The sequence below is a fragment of the Actinia tenebrosa genome, unplaced genomic scaffold (assembly GCF_029948245.1).
Source record: "Actinia tenebrosa isolate PJP-AT-01 unplaced genomic scaffold, QUT_ActTen_1.0 PGA_scaffold17__23_contigs__length_9995812, whole genome shotgun sequence".
Lineage (NCBI taxonomy): Eukaryota > Metazoa > Cnidaria > Anthozoa > Actiniaria > Actiniidae > Actinia > Actinia tenebrosa.
In genome coordinates, this window is record NW_028292577.1 from 4,449,042 (window position 1) to 4,464,675 (window position 15,634).

The 15,634-nt window shown below is 39.4% G+C and overlaps 1 protein-coding gene and 1 long non-coding RNA gene across 3 annotated transcripts; one reads left to right on the plus strand and one right to left on the minus strand.

Annotated features, from left to right (window-relative positions):
- Nucleotides 1–576: 576 nt before the first annotated feature.
- On the minus strand, nucleotides 577–7,423 carry LOC148910292 (uncharacterized). The gene is made up of 3 exons (XR_016120085.1): nucleotides 7,351–7,423; nucleotides 1,991–2,192; nucleotides 577–747 (listed from the first exon to the last, which is right to left on the minus strand). It is a non-coding gene; the product is annotated as an uncharacterized LOC148910292 (long non-coding RNA).
- Nucleotides 7,424–8,124: 701 nt separating this feature from the next.
- Nucleotides 8,125–15,250, plus strand: LOC148910293 (uncharacterized). 2 transcript variants are annotated; one of them, XR_016120057.1, is made up of 2 exons: nucleotides 8,125–15,093; nucleotides 15,161–15,250. XR_016120057.1 is itself a non-coding variant. In XM_089031650.1 (2 exons), the coding sequence occupies exon 2, from the start codon at nucleotides 8,605–8,607 to the stop codon at nucleotides 14,818–14,820; it is 6,216 nt and encodes a 2,071-aa protein (XP_088887776.1). In that variant the 5' UTR covers nucleotides 8,125–8,236; nucleotides 8,304–8,604; the 3' UTR covers nucleotides 14,821–15,250. The 2 variants fall into 2 exon arrangements, 1 of the variants encoding a protein (XP_088887776.1); XM_089031650.1 differs by having other exon boundaries at nucleotides 8,125–8,236; nucleotides 8,304–15,250.
- The last annotated feature ends 384 nt before the right edge of the window (nucleotides 15,251–15,634 follow it).

Below are 15,634 nucleotides of genomic sequence, written 5' to 3' on the forward strand. Positions count from 1 at the left end.
TGTATATATAACTGTTATTTTGAGCACGTACATATGTACATATGTTTCTATTTTGTATAATTTAATAGTCATATCATTTATCCGCCATAACTAACTTTATCTTAATTACTAAAGATGCAGAATCCCTAATTAACCCCTTTGGGTTGTAATTTCTGTACCTTTTCACTGTTTTTTTTACTGAATGTCCTATTCAAAATTGTAATTTTGTATGTGGGAAAAAATACACCTTTGAAACCTTTGAAACCGTTCTGCTCTAGTGATCATAATCAAAAAATATATGCTTTCGGTTGGATTTTTTTAAAATTCATCGACTGGAAGTTACGTTTCTGATTCTAAATAAACTCACATTACTTTCTTATGCTTATGTCATTTTGTTCAGTACTTGTAACAGACGAGTGGCTACATCTTTGTAAACGCTGCGGTAAATGCTAAACTTTGATATCTAGCCACGAGAAGTTTATCGCATTGCCTTTTTATGTAAAATTCTCTTCATTTCGACTATGTTTATGAATTTTTCGGGCATCTAGCTATACGCTAAATTTGTTCCCTAAACAAGACGAGGCACATACAGAGAGGTGTTTTTTGATGATTTATGCGGCTAAGATCGTATTAGTGTGGACGCAAAACATTTCATTCGTTTTCACGGCAATTTATCCGGATAAAAATTTATCCGGCATAGTGTGGACATGGCCTTAATCAGCCATCTGAACGGCTTTACCAAGAAAGCGCTTGAAATAAACTCAATGCCTGCAAAACAAAATGTAAAAATAGGTTAAACACAATAGACTTGAAGCAGGAAGTTAATAATATGAATTTCAAATCAAACGTTACATGTAACTGATCACACCTTTAAAGTTATAAATATTTAGATGATAAGAACTCGCTATGAAATATTTAGGAAATGTTACCCATTATAATTACACACAAAATACAAAATACGCTTTCTGTTATCGTGTGCAAAGCTACTAAACATCGAACGTCTTAATATCGTCGACATGCGCAAAGCTACTTAACATCAAAAAATACTTGATGAATGTGTTACAATAGAGATGCACAAAGTCAAAGGACATTCAGAAAAATGAACACTTGGCATGTTGACCGTACAAAATTGCTATTTACAAATCAAATTTATAGCTAGATTAGAAATCTAATTGTCCTTTGTAAATCCAATGTTCAAGCAGTTTTGTCAATGCGCAACTTATTGAATATACGGTTGTTGTGAGTTGTGAGTTGTGTGTATAAAATATTCGTGGTGCAAGCGTGTATTGAAGAGGATACACAAGCTTATAGCTTTAAAGCCTACTGTGTATAAATGAAAATATGTATTTATATACTTATTTTATTTGTATATATTCTTCGAAACAGCGCGCTATGTTAACCTTAGACCACTTTTATGCTTGTAAAAGGTAGCAAAGCATCATTTCCTGGATCAATTCTTTTACTGATAAAAACAACAACAACAACAACAAAAAAAAAAAAAAAGAAGAAAGAACAAAATAACAATTCGTCATTGTGGTAATTCCCACGAAAAACTGTATTAGCAACTTAAAAAAAACTCATTTTACCCCCTTGGAGATAAAATGCTTATTTGCTACCTTAGAAGTCAGGGTTAAAGATGTGTATTTGCTAGTACCTCACTAGTACGTGTTTGCTACCCAGTGCGTATTTGCTACTAATTAGAAGTTTTCTTCGTAAAATTACTGAGTTGTGAAATGAGACAAATTGCTTTAAAACTTTTTCAGTTACTTTATCATATGTTTACCTTACTGCTCTGATAAAATAAACTCGCCAGACTAGAGGGGAAACTGAGAAGAGTTTTATGCAAAATACACTTCTAAGTACTGATTTTTGAAAATTTCAAACTTAGTCACAGTGTTCAGTGTTGTTGAATTCTAACCCTAGGTCTAGACTTTTTGCTAAAAATTAGGTATTTAGAAAAAGCTTAAAAATAAAACAGATCTTAGAAGTGTTTAGCCACAAAGAAGATTACCTTGGAGACCTTTGAAACCCGTAAACGTTTTTTATCCTCACAAAGAGGAAAATAATCGTTGTGATTGATAGATAAGATAAATATTCAACAGCGACACGAGGGAGAAGAAAAAATAGCCTTGAACACGAAAAATCTTGAAACACAAATGTTGACGACGATCTGAACGACTTTACAAAGAAAGCGCTTGAAATAAACTCCATGTCTGCAAAACAAAATGTAAAAATAGGTTAAACACAATAGACTTGAAGCAGGAAGTTAATAATATGAATTTCAAAACAAACGTTACATGTAACTGATCACACCTTTAAAGATATAAATATTTAGATGATAAGAACTCGCTATGAAATATTACGGAAATGTTACCCATTATAATTACACACAAAATACAAAATACGCTTTCTGTTATCGTGTGCAAAGTTACTAAACATCGAACGTCTTAATATCGTCGACATGTGCAAAGCTACTTAACATCAAAAAATACTTGATGAATGTGTTACAATAGTTATGCACAAAGTCAAAGGACATTCAGAAAAATGAACACTTGGCATGTTGACCGTACAAAATTGCTATTTACAAATCAAATTTATAGCTAGATTAGAAATCTAATTGTCCTTTGTAAATCCAATGTTCAAGCAGTTTTGTCAATGCGCAACTTATTGAATATACGGTTGCGTGTATGGAAGAGGATACACAAGCTTATAGCTTTAAAGCCTACTGTGTATAAATGAAAATACCTATTTATATACTTATTTTATTTGTATATATTCTTCGAAACAGCGCGCTATGATAACCTTAAGACCATTTTTATGCTTGTAAAAGGTAGCAAAACCTCATTTCCTGGATCAATTCTTTTACTGATAAAAAAATAAATAAATAAATAATAATAATAAAAAGAACAAAAACACATATGAAAATCATTCCATATATTGATATGACATTTGATATTGGTGACAATAACACAATTCAGTTCTGGTGCGCATGCTCACTGATGACCGAAAACAAGATGGCGGACCGTGTAAAACGTTTTTCTCGTCCACCAAAACGATTCATTGAGGAATGTAGTCGTAAAAAAGAACCAGGAATAAAGCGAAAGCAAAAAAACGACAAAAGTCTTTACGATGTTGAGATTGTTGAAGTCGATAGGGAAAGAAAGAAGTTGAAAATCCATTTTGTTGGATATAGCGACAAGTTTGACGAATGGCGAGACTATGACAACGAAGGCGAATACTTTCCATTTATTCGCTTGGAGAAAGCTTATATTCCAGGCCAGCAGTCACTAGAAGACCGAAAGTTTGTTTTTCATGAACAGCTTTATCGCTCAATTAAAAGAGCTTTGTGGTCAGGCCGACGGGACGACCCTTCGACGAGAATAGAAATAAATGTTGAACAGGATGTCTTTTACTCCGGACTTGGAAAGATCACAAACAGTATTCTTCATAGGGGAAAGGACATTTATAAATTGGAAGACAACCGGTCTTTGGACGCTATACTAGGGACAAGGTGGGATGAGAGGATTCTTAATTGCATTGGAGATTATGCTTTTGTAGAAAAACAAACTGTACGGTACTGGATCACTAAGAAGAACCCAATTCAAGAGTTTAAGTACATTGGTGGTAAATATGTTAAATCAGAAATCGAGGATTCATTTATGCTTGTATTTACGTTTGTACGAGGTGATGGAAATAGGAAGCAATATCTTAAAAACAATACATAAACATTTACCTTCAGATACTCAATGGATTTAATGGATTCCTTTTCAAGAATTATAAAGACAACGTTTTGTTAATAGCCATGGTTATATCAAAATATCAATGATAAACATTATTGCAATTTTGTTTGTTTGTTTTGTGCATGTTTCCTAAATGCTAAACCACATACTGTAAAAAAACTGCTTTATGTCTAAATTCATAATTGCTGAAAACTCACAACTGAAAACTTGTTAATAGCCATGGTTATATTAAAATATCAATGATAAACAGTATTGCAATTTTGTTTGCTTGTTTTGTGCATGTTTCCTAAATGCTAAACCACATACTGTAAAAAACTGCTTTATGTCTAAATTCATAATTACTGAAAACTCACAAAGTGCAGCTTGGCACCCACTTATTATTCACTTTATCAAGATGACCACAGCAAACTTCAAATGCACACCTTTTGCATTTTTTGGTGCATGTCTTAATGTTGTGACCTTGTTCCAGACAGTTTGAGCAAGTCAAAGAATTTTTTTCTCGCTGGTAACCTTCTGCCTCAAGGTGCTGCACTCTTTGTTTTTTCCAGAAGAGTTGTCTCAAAGCAGATACCCCTCAGTGGTTGGATGATCTGAAATAATTTTTAGATGCCGTATCATTATATTTTTCCATCCCTTGTTGATTGAAATGTGCAATATTTTTGTATAGCTTCAACAATTCAGGAACATGACAGTAAAGAGTGTGCATATATGGTGTAATATCTTTACCCTGATAAAGATTAAGAAATTGTTGAAACCAGGATTTTATTTTATCTTTCAGCTTGACTGTTGATTCTTCATTATCATAGTCCAGTTTTAAATCTCCAATAATGTCCAAAAAATCACCCCAAAGTTTCTTCAAATTATCTGTGTATTCATATGTTGGAAGCAGAGTATTGAAGTCAATGTGCTGAAAAACAGTTAGTTTTTCTGGTCCAGTTAGATCCCTATAATCAAGTTTTTTAGTATTTGGCTCTACCTTCCATTCAAATGTTATTCCAATGTTCTTTAAAAATGCCTCATACCCTGCCATGTGTTTGTATTTTTCCCTTTTAAAACCATTTGGAAAAGTTTTAACATTTTCAATTGCATCCTTCCTCCTCAATTCTCTAATCAGAAGCTCAATGAGGTTGTCTGATATTCTTAAAAACAAGTGCAAAGTATCAATGATAACATGGTCTAGTGGAATAAAATTGAAGAGGGGTTTTGATTTGCAATTAAACCGTTTGGATCTTGAATGTTCAGTTATTTCATCATGTGTCCTTGCTCCAAACTTCTTATCAGTTAAGGACCAGGTTTTGGTTATATCACATCTAGATTCTCTGGGACACTTGCAATAAATGCATGCATAATCCTGGTTTGCTGGGCCTAATCCACAGACACATGCTAAGAATTTCCAATCACCTCCTAGGAAGTATTCAATTTTAAACTTTTGTCCTTCAACATCAATTTCATCAAAGTTTTCCATTTCTGTTTTTAAGTGACTTAGACTTTCTGCAAGATTGTCATAGGTTTCTGTGGTTTTCATTACAGCCAATAAATAATTACCTTTATCACTCATTGCAATATCCTTTTCATTGAGTATAGTGTAAGTAAAATTAACTATTTTTAATCTTTTGCCAATACTTGTTCCATCACCACTCAACTTCACCTTGATTGTATTTTCATTTTTTAGCATCCCCTTGTTTTTAAGCCTCTTGGTTTGTTCAATCAAGCTTTCCTTAAATGAAATCTGAACACCCTCTGCCTCTCCTGGTGTGTCTGTAAGCCTCCATTTGGCATTCAAATCTGATATTCTTTTATTAAGTCGATACATATTTGGCATTTCAGTTGATTTCAAGGCCAGTTCATGCCAAGCTTCATTGGAAATGTTAAATTTGTCCTTTATGTACAGCCAAAAGTTGAGATCAGTAATTTCCTCATCAGTGAGTGTTACAGGATTGTTCTCTTTGAGAGGGAGTTGATCTTTATCAACTAGCTGTAAGGTTTCATATTCTTGGGTTGCATTGTTAAAGATCTCTACTTTTGTAGCAATGAAGTCATGATGACCAAGAAAGGAGAGGGTTGCATTACATTGCTCTTTCATCTGGCCCTTTACCCTGTATTGGTGCCTTTTTGTGAACTCATGAAAACTCTTTTTCTTTGAAGACCCTCTTTTGTTTGGTGTTGCTTTTTCCTGGTTCTTTATAACTTTTTTGACTAAATTTTTGAATCTCTTTTTGTAGAAGTTACAAGAGCTTTCCGATTTTTCAAGAGCAGCCTGTAGTTTTTCTTCTACTTTCAGCCTTTTTGACACTTCTTCCACAACAGTGTCTTCTAATGCTCTTTTTTGGCCTCTAAGATTACTGTTCTGTTGTTCAAGTGCACACTTGTCAATTTCTGAGTAGTACACAGTAAATTTATGAGTAGTCCCTCTCCATTTATTTTCTAATCTCCTGAGAGAGAAGCCACCCTTCCTAGCTGCAGCCTTTGCTTTGCTCTTTAAAACAGAAATCGTTTTTCCAAATACATTCAGTATACGATTGTTAATTAAAACCCCTTCGACTCCAGAATCTGTCAAAATACTGCTCACAACCTCTGATAAAGCAGAAGTTCCACAGCCAGTACTATCCCTTTTCTTAGAGATGGCATAGATTAAATAGCTACAATAAAATGAATACAATAAAATTATTTTTTATACAATTCGGCTTCACTAATTTGAAAATAAAAATAAGAATAAGAATAAAAATACGTTTATTGAACGCTTAAATAAAAAAAAAGCTTAATTATTCCAACTTACTTCGAAATTTCGTAAGTGAAGGTAGGAGAATTTGCCTTAAATTGATCATTTTGTTCCCTAAAATCGTCTTCTATGGCTTCTACAGTTTGACAATAGAAGATCAAAAGGACAAAGACCAGATGATGTAGTTTAGCAGCCATTTGACGTACCAAAAATCTCACAAAAGTCGACTTATAATATATCAAAACAAAGATAATTTATTCAAGATTTCAGATTTGGCGGTAAAATCATGATTCAAAGGCGGGTATTGAAGCTAGACCCAGTTATTCGCAGCTAGATAGTCGAGAATCGAGTAACGCCTTGTAAAATCGACTCTCAACGGTACTCGGAAAACACAGATTTGACGTACCGAAAAATGCCTCAAATCATTTAATATTACTACTAGTAATGGTTTACATACTGCTTTACTTAAATCCAGTGGTAAATGAAAGACAGACTCACTTAAATTCACGAGAGAGCGTAAAATAGTCGAAAAATCCGTGTATTTTCTCGCTCAACATATGAGCTTCGTACCGGAAGTGAGCTCGCCGGAATATGATATATGGCATTTGACACCAGTGATTTTCATATGAAAAACAAACAAAAAAACAAAAAACAAAAAAACATCACGATCACGGCACCTAACGCTTACGGCACTGACCTTTTCACAGTCATACGAAAACTGCACTATACTTGTTCGTGTTAGTCTATACCTTCAAAACAAAACAGTTTATTATTCGCTGAAATATTCCCCATAATCACTAAGCCTGAGGAGAATAGCTGTTTTAGTATAACTTTAGACTTGAGAAAACACCAAATTTATGTTAAGAAAACGTTTGAGTATTCCTTCCGTTCTGGAAACTTACTCCACGGTACGCCACGGTACGCCACGGTACGCCACGGTACACCAAGGTACAGCACGGTACACCAAGGTACGCCACTGTACACCACGGTACGCCACGATACGCCACGGTACGCCACGGTGCGTCGCGGTACGCCACGGTACGCCACGGTACGCCACGGTACGCCACGGTACGCCACGGTACGCCACGGTACGCCACGGTACGCCACGGTACGCCACGGTACGCCACGGTACGCCACGGTACGACATCCCCCCTCCCCTATTCAATGTTTTCCCACCTCACGAATCGATGGTAGCTCCCAACATTGCTAGGGGAAGATGTGTGAAAGACTAAACTTGCTGGGCTTCCTGTGTTGTCGGGTTTCAAGGTATTTTTTCGCCATTTGTAACATGTAGGTGTAATCAGTGCAACATGAAGAGCAATTGGGCGAGGGGTTACTAGATGTTGATTTTGATAAGACAGGAATGACTCTTTATTTACATTCTCCAAAAGTACGTGTGTAAATTGAATATGCTGTGGTTACATAATTACAATGCTTGGTTTGCTTGCTAAATCATCATACAGAAACACATACTGTCTTCTAAAAATCCTTTAGAATACTCCTATATTTATATCTTACAAATCAGTGGCGGATCCAGGGGGGGGGGGGGGGGGGAGGGGTCGAAGAGGTCCACGGAACGTACCCTCCTTGAAGTTTTGATCTTTTAGGTAATAGAAATATGTCCAAAAGTATCCACAAAGATAATGTTGAAAACGAAATGATATATATTTGCTGTTATAATTGTAGACGACAACTATTTGATTTCCTAATTAGCGTAGGTTATTAATATTCATAAGTTGAAATTATGGGATGTAAGCCGGGACAGGCAGCAAGACGATCGTAATACGTACACCATATGGTATGTCAAGATTATATTTGATTTTCCGTAAGATATAGGCTTTTAATTTGTAACTTTTTATTTCTAGTGAACCTCGTAATTATAAATCTGTCTATTGTGAATGAAATAACTGAAGAACATCAAGATTATCGAGAATTAAATCGCTGATATAATCGACGAGCGTTTTGCGTTGTGTACCCATTACCGAATTAGATGTCCCCACTGAACGAAAGAAGATGTCCGCTACATTATTGTTCACATATGTCATTCACCGACTGATGGACATTTATTAAGCTTGATTCTGCAGTTATCCAGCGTTTATTTCATCTCCGAAGAGTGTTTACAAGAATCGTACGGCTTGTGAATTCCTCGAATTTCCATGTGCAGCGATGGATGATGACACAGGAAGCCCGCCGGCAAGACGCAAGAATCCCGCTGATCGTGAAAGTTGTGACGGAGTGAGAGAAGAGAGAGCTGAAGCTCTAAGACGCTCAAGATCGGGATATATTGGCCAATTGACAAAGAATTATCGAAATATAAAAGAAGTGATGAAATCAGAGAATTTCAATGATATTGATACCGTTCTGAGGATAAGACAGAAAATATTGAACACATTTGATAACTTCGAACGGTGTTGTCAACAGCACTTAGAATGCTTGAAGGAACAGTTGGATATTGAAGAAGCTGAAGGCATTTACAGTAGAGAGCTAGAAGCTAAAAAAGACATTGAGGGAGAAATTGATGCGTGGACCCACCGGAACAAAAGACCGTTCATTGACTTTGATCTGCCTCTTGTCGAACCCTGCGATTCTAGTAGCCAAGCAGGCTCTAACGAAAGTTCCCAATCAAGTACAGCAACGAAGTTAAAGTTGAAAGCGAGGGCAGATCAAGCTGTTGCCGAGCTTAAGATTAGACAGTTGAAGGAAGAGCAAGAATTGCAAGAAAGAATTGAAGAGATGACGATGAAATTGCGGTTAGAGGAGGCAATTCAAGTCAATAAAATAAAACGTCGACACACATTACTAAAAGCTCAACACGAAATGGAACAAAGAAACACTGAACTAAAAATCTATGAAAGGGCCGAACGAGTTGAGCTATACAATTTTTACGACGACGACGACGACGTGTTACCTGGTTCAAACCCCTTTGGCTCCACACCAAGAAGTGCCCCAAAGGAATCGACTAGAGTTGCAGACTTTAGACAGCGCCTCCCTGTGAACCCGTTTGCAACTCCGATAACACCGATCTCCACTAACCCATTCGCAGCCCCGATGGCCCAGACGCCTGGCAGTTCGTTAGCAACACCGACAAGGGGAAGCTCAAGTAACCCGTTTACGACGACAGAATGGCCTGATGTAGTACACAGGAAGCCCAAACCGAAGTTTGTTCATGCTGCACATGCACCGACACCACAGGCATGGCTGGACCCGAACACACCCGAGTTCTACGTCGCTGATTATGATAACCGTCTAAGCGACACTGCCAATAACGATGAACCACCTAAGCCAGCAGTCCATGAGAAGGTCCTCAGTCAACTGATAAAGCAGCAAGAAAGGATCACCAGCGCCATGACCAACGCTTTAATGCTTCCTAAACCAGAGCTATTAACCTTTGATGGAAACCCATTACACTACTGGAGGTTTATTCGCAACTACGAACAGAACATTGAAGCAAAGACTGAGGATAACGGAGAACGATTGAATTATTTACTGCAATATTGTACGGGCAAGGCGAAAGAAGTGATCAAGAACTGTGTAGTATTGGACTCTACCGACGGCTACCTCACAGCACGAACGTTATTGCTTGAAAGATTCGGCGAACCTTATGTCATAGCCACGGCCTACATTGATCTTGTAACTGAGGGACCCCCGCTGAGGGCGTCTGATAGACAAGGCCTGCAAGTTTTCGCCGATAAGTTAAAGGACTGTGAATTAACTCTACGTGCCGTTGGATATTATGACGACTTGAACAATGCTGACAACTTGAAGAAAATAGCAGAACGTTTCCCTGTCCACCTAAAGGCTAGGTGGCTCGAGAAGGCTAGAGTGATACGAAGCGGAGGAGGAAAACCCAGCATAGACCATATGTCCGAATTTTTGTCTGAGAGAGCAAAGGCCGCAAATGATCCTGTTTTCGGACAGATTATGGACTCAAAGGACACGTCCAGGGACAGAATGCGACCCCGAAGTAAACCGTTTCAGAACACGCCAAGGCCGCCAAGAGCTACCACCCTAGCGACACACCAAGCAGAAACGCCGAAAGTGACGGCAACAACAAAGGATTCACAATTAGCTTCGAGGGCCGCATATACTTTAAACGACCAGGTAAAGTGTGGTCTTTGTGCCCAAGCACATCTTCTCACAAGCTGCGATGAATTTAAGAAGAAGACGCAAGGTGAAAGAATGAAGTTTGTTCGAGACAAAGGGTTATGTGACAACTGCCTTAAGCGAGGACATAGAGCAAAGAATTGCTATCAGAAAAAACAGTGTGAAGTGGATTCCTGTGAGGGAAAACACCACACGTTGCTGCATCCACCGAACAGCTCTAACCTTAATCAACAGCCGAGCCAGGATTCAAGTAACAATACGAACAGTGCTAAAAATTATAATGTCGTCAAGGCTGATAGCGTAAACAGCGTCGATGTTCTTGCCAAGGAGAAAAGAGTATGTCTTCCAATCGTGCCCGTAAAGGTTCGTGGAAAGAAAGGTCAGAGATCTGTTGTCACCTACGCTCTTTTGGACCAAGGATCCGACACGACATTGTGCGAGAAACGCCTAATAGAACAGCTGGGAATCGAAGGCGCCGAACGAACATTCTCGTTGACAACTATCGAAAAGGCAAACGTTCAGCGAAAGGGATTAACCGCGAGTTTGGAAGTTACAGCTCTTGACTCAGACAATGTCGTCGAGATACCGACCGTATGGACAGTCAAAAAATTGCACATCACTACAGAAGGTGCACCCAGAGATGAAGACATTCGTAGGTGGCCACATCTAGCAGAAATACAAATACCTGAAATAGACACTGATGAAGTTACTTTACTCATCGGCAATGATACGCCTGAAGCCTTTTGGGCGTTAGAAGAGAAACGAGGACAACGGAAGGAACCGTATGCGGTCAAGACACTCCTTGGATGGACCATCGTAGGACCGATGACTGAGTCTACGCATCAACAAAGCTTGAACGCACACTACATATCTTCCCACGGTGATGAGCTTAAGGCTCAAGTTGAAAGATTCTGGAGGACCGATTTCGGAGATGCAGTACTAAGTTCCGAAGAATGCATGTCAGCAGAAGATAAAAGAGCGTTGTCTATCATGCAGGAAAGCACGGTTTTATCTGAGGGTCACTACCAAATGGCCCTGCCGTGGAGAAACAGCAGTTATTGTACATTGAACAATCGACCGATGGCTGAGTTTAGACTTGCAACATTAAAACAAAGATTCCTGAACGATCCTGGACTTTATGAGAAATACAAAGAAGTTATAGATGACCATCTGACTAAGGGCTATGCCCGTCGCCTTCCCAACGAGAATTTTGACCAGAAGAGAGTGTGGTACCTACCCCACCATGCTGTGATTACCCCCAAGAAGCTACGCGTGGTATTCGACTGCGCCGCCAAATGGAAAGGCATGTCATTAAATGACCAACTATTGCAAGGACCTGATCAAACGAACAATCTCGTAGGCGTCCTTACTAGATTTCGCGAAGAGCCCATAGCACTAGCAGCAGATATCGAAGCTATGTTTTTGCAAGTCAAGGTTGAGCCCAAGGACTGTGACATGCTTAGATTCCTTTGGTGGCCTGATGGAGATCTTAGTCAACAGCCAGCAAATTTTCAAATGCTAGTCCACATTTTCGGTGCAACGTCTTCGCCAAGTTGTGCGAATTTTGCACTCAGAAAAACAGCTGACGACAATCAAACCGAATTTGATGATGAGATTGTGAACATCGTGCATAGGAACTTCTATGTGGATGATATGCTGAAGTCGACAAGTACTGTTGAAGGCGCTATACGAACTGCATCTGAAGTGACTGAACTGCTACGACGAGGAGGATTTCGTCTCACAAAGTGGATGAGCAATAGTAAAGAAGTCCTCAAGTCGATACCTGAATCTGAAAGAGCTAAGGCTGTAAAGGAACTAGACTTTGAACGATTTCCGACGGAAAGAGCCTTAGGAGTTGAATGGAATGTCGAGAAAGATTGCATCGGATTTAAGACACAGGTAAAGGAAAGGTCTCTTACAAGACGTGGGATGTTATCCATAACGAGTTCTGGCTATGATCCATTGGGTATCGCTGCTCCATTCGTCCTGTTAGCCAAGCTAATCTTGCAAGAACTTTGTAGACAGCAACTAAAATGGGATGACCCAATCCCTGAACATAACCTCGTTGAGTGGAAGAGATGGCTAGAAGACCTACCAAGACTGTCAAATATGAAGCTACCGAGATGCTTGAAGTCACCTGACCTTGGAGACATCGTCACCTATGAATTGCACCATTTCGCAGATGCTTCCCAGTCAGCTTATGGCACCGTATCGTACCTGCGGATGGTTGACATTAATGGGGAAGTACATTGTTCGTTCCTGAACGGGAAGTCAAGGCTCGCTCCTGTAAAACCAGTGACCATTCCTCGCTTAGAACTATCGGCGGCCGTTGTAGCAGTCAAAATTGATAAGATGTTAACAGCCGAGCTAGATCTGCCGCTGACTGAGTCGACGTTCTGGACTGACTCTACAACAGTGCTTCAATACATCAACAACTTCTCAAGACGATTCAACATCTTCGTGGCACATCGGATTGCTATCATTCACGAATTTTCTACCCCCAAGCAGTGGAGATATGTGAATACCAAAGACAATCCTGCGGATGATGCGTCCAGAGGTTTGACCGCGGAGAAAATTACAGGAGACGAAGGAAGGCGATGGTTGTGCGGCCCTGAGTTTTTATGGAAAGGCCAAGATTCGTGGCCAGCACCAGTTCTCAAGATATCTGAGGTACCAAGTGACGACCCAGAAGTGAAGAGAGAGAGACAGGTCTATATGGCACAGCAAAGGGACTCAAAGAACTTCCTGCAACGAATGTACGAGCATTACTCTGATTGGTATCGCTTAAAGGTGGCCATTGCCTGGATGCTGAGATTCAGAAACTACTTCGTAAACAAGTTAAGAAGTTCAAAGCATGATATTGAAGTTAAGCCTGCTACAAGAGGAAGAATAACTGTGAAAGAGATTCGAGAAGCAGAAGTTGCGATTATCAAGGATGTACAAGGCCAAGGCTTCACAAGGGAAGTGAATATCTTGAGCAAACAGATTGAGAAGTCGAAAGTCAAAGTTTCCACAAGAGAGAAACCCCTACCAAAGGCAAGTTGCATTTTCAAGCTAGCCCCCGTGCTTAAAGGAGGAGTTTTATTAGTTGGAGGCCGCTTAGAGAACGCCCCAATTTCTGATGCAGCCAAACATCCACCAATTCTACCGAAGAACCACCCTGTCTGCGAGCTTGTTATTAGACATTATCACCAACTGTACGGCCACGCTGGAAGAGAACACCTACTGGCCCTTGTAAGACAGCGATATTGGATAGTAAGCGCAAGATCCCTAATTAGACGTGTGCTGACGACATGCTTTGACTGCCGAAGACGTAAGGCCCCGCCTATATCCCAACAGATGGCAAACTTGCCAGTTGACAGGCTCACCCCTGACGAACCACCATTTTCATTTGTTGGAACAGACTTCTTTGGTCCATTCTTAGTGAAAAGAGGTCGGAGCACAGAGAAACGGTATGGATGCATTTTCACTTGTTTAACATCACGAGCCGTACATCTAGAGGTTGCTCATAGCTTGGAAGCAGATTCCTTCATCAATGCGTTGCAGCGGTTCATGAATCGCAGAGGAAGACCCATCGAAATCAGAAGCGACAATGGCACTAACTATAAGGGTGGTGAGAGAGAGCTACGCAAATCTTTACAAGAATGGAATGTTCAGAAGATCGAGAGTTTCCTAAAACAGAGAGAAATCGTCTGGAAGTTTAATCCCCCAGGAGCCAGCAGCATGGGTGGAATATGGGAGAGAATCATAAGATCTGTAAGGTCCATTTTAAGGGCCCTGTTGAGGGAGCAAGTTACTACAGACGAAGTCCTGTTGACTTTAATGACGCAAGTGGAGGCCATTCTTAACAGTAGGCCGTTGACAACTTGCAGTGATGATCCCAAGGACGACTCCCCTTTAACGCCTAACCATATCCTGTTACTGCGTCCAGGAGCGAGTATGCCTCTAGGTGTATTCACGGCTTCTGATAACTATGGCAGACGTCGATGGCGACAGTGTCAATATCTAGCCAATCTGTTCTGGCGCCGTTGGCTCAAAGAGTACCTACCAACTTTACAATTGAGGCAGAAATGGATCTCCCCACAAAGGAACCTAGCGAAAGGTGATGTTGTTTTGGTGGTGGACGAGACCGTTAAACGGGGCCAGTGGCCTCTGGCATGTGTACTAGAAGTTTACAAGGCAAGGGAGGGACTTGTACGCTCCGCAAGAGTCAAGACGTCTAAGACAGAGTTGGTCCGTCCCATTCACAAATTGTGCTTGCTGGAAGGAGTTGATTAAAGCCTCAAGAATCAAGGAAACACTGTTAGCGAATTACACAAGAACATTGTTGAGTTAATTGATAATTGTGCTATGAAACCAAATTAATTTGTTATTGTCGTCAGGACAATGATTTAAGAAATGATCCATAAGAAATGCCTCATTTGGGGCCAGTAATGTAGACGACAACTATTTGATTTCCTAATTAGCGTAGGTTATTAATATTCATAAGTTGAAATTATGGGATGTAAGCCGGGACAGGCAGCAAGACGATCGTAATACGTACACCATATGGTATGTCAAGATTATATTTGATTTTCCGTAAGATATAGGCTTTTAATTTGTAACTTTTTATTTCTAGTGAACCTCGTAATTATAAATCTGTCTATTGTGAATGAAATAACTGAAGAACATCAAGATTATCGAGAATTAAATCGCTGATATAATCGACGAGCGTTTTGCGTTGTGTACCCATTACCGAATTAGATGTCCCCACTGAACGAAAGAAGATGTCCGCTACAATAATGTTTAATTTACCTTTAAGTTCCGTTACTAGATAGTAAATTAGGTGATTAGAGCCAATTTTTTTTGTCAAACATCGACTATAAACAAAAGAGAATTATACACAGTTTAAGAAACGGAACCCCCTTTGAAAAATCCTGGATCCGCCACTGCAAATTGTACTTAAATTTTTACAAAGAATAAATGAAGTATGATAATTTCATTAATATACGACATATACTGCGGCCCTATACTCCTTTTCTTCACTTCCAAAAAGAAGCATGTACTTGGTTAGCCTCTTAATAGCGTCACTCTAAATATTCACAAAAACCAA